The sequence below is a fragment of the Galeopterus variegatus genome, unplaced genomic scaffold (assembly GCF_000696425.1).
Source record: "Galeopterus variegatus unplaced genomic scaffold, G_variegatus-3.0.2 Scaffold307, whole genome shotgun sequence".
Taxonomy (NCBI): Eukaryota; Metazoa; Chordata; class Mammalia; order Dermoptera; family Cynocephalidae; genus Galeopterus; species Galeopterus variegatus.
This window is the reverse complement of record NW_007726418.1, coordinates 112,304-119,055: the sequence shown is the minus strand read 5'-3', so window position 1 is coordinate 119,055 and position 6,752 is coordinate 112,304. Positions and strand designations below refer to the sequence as shown.

Sequence of the window (6,752 nt, the reverse complement as noted above, 5' to 3'; positions counted from 1 at the left end):
TTGGCCTTGCATTAAATGGCCACTCTCAAGTAAATGGGCAAATACCTCTTTAAGTATTATAAGGATTAAGGTAATGGTGTGTGTGAAAGCATGAGATAACCACCAAGTATCATGATTTTATACATAAAGATACACAACAAAGAATAAAAGTTCTATATAAATACAAGGCAATACTGTTACAGAACTCTACCTATTGCATAGTTTTAAAAATCATTTTTCCAGGAGTAAAGGCTCAATGGTAACAAAAATATCTTACCTTAGCCAGTTTCTTCATCCTTCTAAAAGTTTTCACATTCCAATACCTCTGAACTTCTCAAAAAAAAAAAAACCGAATTAAGACCTTAGGAATCCCACTCCACCTCCTCCCTCTTCCTTCACTTTACTCTTTGGTCCTCTCAGAATGAGAGCTCCACCATTTCTTCTAAATACCATCCAGAATGTAAGCATGAAACCCACACTGAGACCCTGGCTGGACTAGAGCAGAATGAGAGCAGAAACAAGTTGGGCATGCCTCTAGGCAAGCTTTATTCTTTGACTTCTCTATCTGGGAAGGGGGCTGTTTCACCTCACCCAACTGGAATGCAGTGGGAATTGGGAGCTGAGTTGTTTGGAGAGTTTTCTATTATAGCAAATGAACATAGCTGCTGTGTGGTGTCTCCATCAATCCTTGAGTGGTTGGCCATGCGGACCAGGGAATGGTTAGAATAGACTCAGAAATCCCAGAGCTTTACAATACCAAGGTTCAGGAGGTATAGACAGTAAGGGAAAAGACCATTTCCTGCTTCTGTCCATTTTTAGCAGTAGATGATTAATAACTTTTTCAGTTTTTTTTTTTTTTTTAAATTACCTAGGGAACAAAAAGCTTATAAATGTTCACAGGTGAGTTGTTGAATTGCCATCCCAAGTAGTTTCCTTAACTAGTCACTGCTTAACCCAATATACTAGAATACAAGTTTCAAAACTCCAGAATTCAACCAGGCTGACATTCTTGATGCTCAAAAAATTACCAGTTTTGGGCCGGCCCGTGGCTCACTCGGGAGAGTGCAGTGCTGATAACACCAAGGCCACGGGTTCGGATCCCATATAGGGATGGCCGGTTAGCTCACTGGCTGAGCCTGGTGCTGACAACACCAAGTCAAGGGTTAAGATCCCCTTACTAGTCATCTTTAAAAAAAAAAAAAAAAAAAATTACCAGTTTTAAAAAACAAGATTAAGCAAAAAGGACCTTTCCTCAAATAGAATCTTTATCACTTAGCTTTGTATAACTCATTCCTAAGAAAGCTACATTCCATTTCAGACAACATGACTGCTTAGGACACAGTTAAAGTCCTTGCCTTTAGGTGCTTAGTTTTTTCTTTAGATTAGCCTCTGAAATCCTTGTCTTGTGTTTTGTGCTGCATTCCTGAAAACTGTAACTTTTAAGGACGTAGGCCTCGTTTTTACAAAGGAGGAAGAAAACAGCAAAGAAGTGTCTAATTTGGGGGCAGTAGGTTATGGCCAACAGCTGGAGATCGTCTTCTTCCTTAAGCTGTTATTCTACAAGATGGGTTCTGTGGTGCCGCATGAGGTGAGAGTTAGAAATGAAAGCCGCACCACACTTCGCACATTCGTAGGGTTTCTCTCCAGTGTGGGTTCTCTGGTGCACAGTGAGGCTCGACCTCTGCCTGAAGGACTTGCCACAGTCATTACACGTGTAAGGTTTTTCCCCATTATGGATTCTCTGATGAATCAGTAGGTACGAGCTACATGTGAAGGCCTTTCCACACTCATTACACACATAAGGAAGATCTCCACTGTGAATTCTCTGGTGGACAATAAGGCAAGAGAGCTGACTGAAGGCTTTCCCACATTCGCTGCAATCGTAAGGTTTCTCTGCAGTGTGAATTCTCTGGTGTACAATAAGGTGTGAAAAACAACTAAAGGCTTTCCCACACTCTTTACACTCATATGGCTTCTCACCAGTATGGCTTCGCTGATGTACAATAAGATTGGCACTCTGGGTGAAGGCTTTGCCGCAATCATTACAGGCAAAAGGCTTTTCCCCAGTGTGGATTCTCTGGTGGACAATGAGGTTTGAGCTCCGGGTAAATGTTTTCCCACATTCATTACATTCATAACATTTTTCTGTAATGTGGACTTTCTGGTGTCGAGCAAGTTGTGAGCTATAACTGAAGGCTTTTTCACATTCACTGCATTTGAAAGTTTTTTCTAAGGAGTGGATTTTTTGATGTACAGTCAGATTCGAACTCTGAGTGAACGCTTTTCCACATTTTGAGCAAACATAAGGTTTCTGTCCAGTGTGGATTCTCTGATGCACAACAAGGTTTGCACTCTGAATGAAGGCTTTCCCACACTCGTGACACTCAAAGGGTTTCTCCCCAGTGTGGATTCGCTGATGCACAACGAGGTTTGCACTCTGACTAAAGCCTTTCCCACACACACTACATGTAAAAGGTTTTTGCCCAGGCTGGATTTTCTGATTTTTAACAGGGCCAGAACTAAGGCTATATTTTCCCCCTGGTTTCTTACGCTTCTGGTCTTCCTCCTCTTTGAATCTTTCGGGTAAGTGACAGTTCTGTACTGTCACTTGTCTGAAATTTTTCTTTTCCCTCTTTATTGTCTGCCTCTTTAACATGTTTCCTTTTTCACAGGCTTCTAACTCAGGTCTTCCTTGAGGGTCAGCCTTCTGGATTCTTCCCGATATTATGAGGGGTTTCTCGGCTTCGTCACTTATCTCAGTTTTTGGAACAAGTAACTGTACGTTCTTGGTTTCAGCACCTGATCCAAGAAACAGAAAATACAAATGTTAGCTTTCTCTGGCCTAGAAAAAGAATAGGATCATCAAGTCATAAAGGTCAGCAAGTATTTGACTTCAGTGCCTCTGCAAAGTGGCTTCATCAAAGAAAAGGATCCCTTCACATGTTACCTCTTCTCTGCAGGTTCTTCTTCTTCTTTTTTTTTTTTTTAAAAAGATGACCGGTAAGGGGATCCCAACCCCTGACTTGGTGCCATCAGCACCACGCTCTCCCAAGTGAGCCAATCAGCCATGCCTATATAGGGATCCAAACCCGTGGCCTTGGTGCCATCAGCACCACACTCTCCCAAGTGAGCCACGGGCCGGCCCTCTGCAGGTTCTTCTGCTGGGTCTTTGGCCTCCTCCACACCTAGAGCAGGATCCACTGACTCATGGGCTTTCCCACACTTTAATTTACCTCCATTAGATACTTACCCTACTGCCTCATGCGACAGAAGCCCAATCTTCACACAGCACACTTCCTGGTTATCTGATGACTGATTTCACAAGACCAGTTATGAAGGACACGAGCGTCTCCCTAGGCTTGCCTCTTACCTTGTCTACTTAGTGTGAATTTATTTATAACCCATCAATTAATTAGGGAGATATCCTACCTTCAAACAAAGATCTAGGCAAGTTAGGCTTTTGTATCTGAGATTACTGGATACCTAAGCATAGACAGAAAGGGTCACACTGGCTGGCCCCATGGCTCACTCAGGAGAGTGAGCACCGCGGGTTCGGATCCTATATAGGGATGGCCGGTCCGCTCACTGGCTGAGCATGGTGCAAATAATACTAAGCCAAGGGTTATGATCCCCTTACTGGTTGGGGAAAAAAAAAAGGGGGTCACACTGGGCTGCATGTAGAGGAATAAGGTATTTCCACTGATGATGTCAGCTTAGAAGTGAGGAGTGGAGCTGTGAGCTGCAGGTCATGCTGCAGCCACACAGGTGATCTCGGCATCCACAAGAGGGAAACATCCCACTATCACAGGCCAGGGTGACTCTCCAACCAATGACATGAGTGGGTGAACAGGGATGTCAGGGTGGTTCAAAGCAAATATCTGGGGTCAGAAAAACAGCTCTCAGTTTGACTGCCTGATTAAGACCACGGTAATGTGAAATTCCGTCACAATTATTCAGACAAGATGTGCAGTGTCAGAGAAAAGAAATGTCTGAGTGCAGAACACAGTACAGACTCGAATGTGACAATAGCAAAAATCTGAAATGCTAAACTTTTTCTGGTTATTTCTATTTCTATTCCTACTGTTCTGATGTCTCTCTTTTAATCTACTGTTTATCTCCCTGCAGTTTAACTGTTCTTATACCCTTTTCTCCTTTCATATTTTTTTCTGCTACCTCTTTCTCCTACTACCTCTTCATTTCTCTCCTGGTGTTTTTTGTTTTGTTTTGGTTTTTAACTTTTGTCTGAAATGTTCTGAATTTTTACATGTACAGTTTGATGTCTGTTCTGCTTTTCATTTGCACATTGCTTCCTTTCTTTTATGTTCTTTATTATTATTCATCACCTACATCTCACTTCACTTTTCTCCCTTCTTTTTTTTCTCCTTTTTGTCTTTTTTCGTGTCCGGCAACAGATTGCAACCCTCAGTGTTGCACCCGTACCGGACCGGGACCGGCAATGGGATCACAACCCTCCATGTCACACCCGCACCTCGCTCAGCCAGTGAGCGGGAACCGGTCTGTATGTGGGATCCGAACCCTTGGCGGGAGCGCCGCCACGCTCCCAAGCGGCGCACTATAGCAGTGCGCCACCAGGCCGGCCCCACTTTTCTCCCTCCTAACATTTCCTTCCCTGCTTCTTTTCACCTCCTTCCCCTTTTCATTAACTCCCCATCACTGACACCAGGGCCTCTTATGCCCCCAACCAGGTATCTCTCCCACAAAAATAAGGCCTATGAATTCCTTAGTTCACAGCTGCACCCCCTCCCTGACCTTCACTCCCAACCTTACTGTGAGATTTCGAATGTTAGAACGACATGAAAGATGAAGACCAATGGGAATTACCAAACTGATTAGAGCCAATAGTGTAAACAAGTCGTTATATTCGAATAATGTCTTATGTCAAAATTAGCACAGAACCGCTTACAACTGTAGTCTAAAATTTGGCTATAATGCAAGTGGTTATTCAATAGTTCATCACAGTGATTAGCACAGAACCGCTTACAACTGTAGTCTAAAATTTGGCTATAATGCAAGTGGTTATTCAATAGTTCATCACAGTGATGAAATACGACCAAGGGTTTTGGCAGTTGCCCCAGGTCTAAGAAAACAGAATTAAAGGCCCATTCTGTGTGCTCAAATTCAAATTTTCTTGGGCAAAAAGATTAATCAGCCAATAATCCAGGACCTGTAACCTTGGCTCTTTGAAACAGTAGCTTTCCTTTTTGGATCAAGTAGGATTACTGTAATTGTAGAAACGTAAATAAATAAGTGCAGAAATTAGGAAGAAATAAACTAAAAACTCATTTGTGATCAACTAGAAAACAGGCATAGAAATAAGTTTTAGGGCCGGCCCGGTGGTGCACTGCTACAGTGCGCCGCTTGGGAGCGCAGTGGCGCTCCCGCCGAGGGTTCGGATCCCACATACAGACCGGTTCCCGCTCACTGGCTGAGCGAGGTGTGGGAGCAACACCGAGGGCTGCGATCCCATTGCCGGTCCCGGTCCGGTAAGGGCACGACACTGAGGGTTGCGATCCGTTGCCGGACACGAAAAAAGACAAAAAGGAAAAAAAAAAAAAAAGAAATAAGTTTTAAAATCAATATTGTTTCATTTTTTTAAAAAGAAGAGATCAGGGGGCTGGCCCCATGGCTCACTCGGGTGAGTGCAGTGCTGGGAGTGCCGAGGCGGCGGGTTCAGATCCTATATAGGGATGGCCGGTGTGCTCACTGGCTGAGCGTGGTACAGACCACACCGTGCCGACAGTTGCAATCCCCTGACCGGTCAAAAAAAAAAAAAAGAGATCTGAAATGCCACATGAGCCTGCCATCTTAGCTGGGGACTGTATTCTGAGACACAAAAGGTAATTTGATTTACTAAATTTATAAGCCCAGTTCATTAGCTTTACAAAAGCTGTGTATTTATCAAGATTTTATTGAAAAGATTTGTAAGTCTGCCTAGATAGATATTTAAAAGGTTTAACAGAATTAGATATATTAAATTTAAAACTATGTTTTGTATAAGGAAATTTGGTATGTAGGTGGAGTTAAATGTTTAAAAAATTAAATCTTTGAAACTTGAGGCTTAACTGAATATGAATTAAAGAAAAAGTACAAATGTTCTCACTTTCATAAAAATATTTCTAGACGTATAGATGAAATAAAATAAGTTATGCTTAAAAGCTTAAAAATTGGTTTTTAGGGCCGGCCCAGTGGCGCACTGGATAGTGCGCCGCTTGGGAAGCGTGGTGGCGCTCCCGCCCGAGGGTTCGGATCCCACATACGGACCGGCTCCCGCTCACTGGCTGAGCGAGGCACGGGAGCAACGCCGAGGTTTGCAATCCCGTTGCCGGTCCCTGGTCCGGTACGGGGGCAACACTGAGGGTTGCGATCCGTTGCCGGACACGGAAAAAGACAAAAGACAAAAAAATAAAAAATAAAAAATAAAGAAATTAAACAAATTCTAAGTATAAAAATTTTTAAACCCACAATCAAAAGCTTAACATTAAAAAATCTCTAAATTCGGGCCGGCCCGGTGGCGCACTGGGTAGTGCGCCGCTTGGGAAGCGCGGTGGCGCTCCCGCCCGAGGGTTCGGATCCCACATACGGACCGGCTCCCGCTCACTGGCTGAGCGAGGCACGGGAGCAACGCCGAGGTTTGCAATCCCGTTGCCGGTCCCTGGTCCGGTACGGGGGCAACACTGAGGGTTGCGATCCGTTGCCGGACACGGAAAAAGACAAAAGACAAAAAAAAAAAAAAAAAAAAAAAAAAAAAAAAA

At 43.6% G+C, this 6,752-nt stretch overlaps 1 protein-coding gene across 1 annotated transcript in view; it reads right to left on the bottom strand.

Annotated features, from left to right (window-relative positions):
• Positions 1-1,313: 1,313 nt before the first annotated feature.
• The window catches only part of ZNF35 (zinc finger protein 35), a 9,735-nt gene continuing 4,296 nt past the window's right edge, over positions 1,314-6,752 (bottom strand). Inside the window, exon 3 of the mRNA XM_008567271.1 lies at positions 1,314-2,778. Coding sequence (XP_008565493.1) covers positions 1,532-2,778 — 1,247 coding nt within the window. The 3' untranslated portion in view covers positions 1,314-1,531. The remainder of the gene's footprint in view (positions 2,779-6,752) is intronic.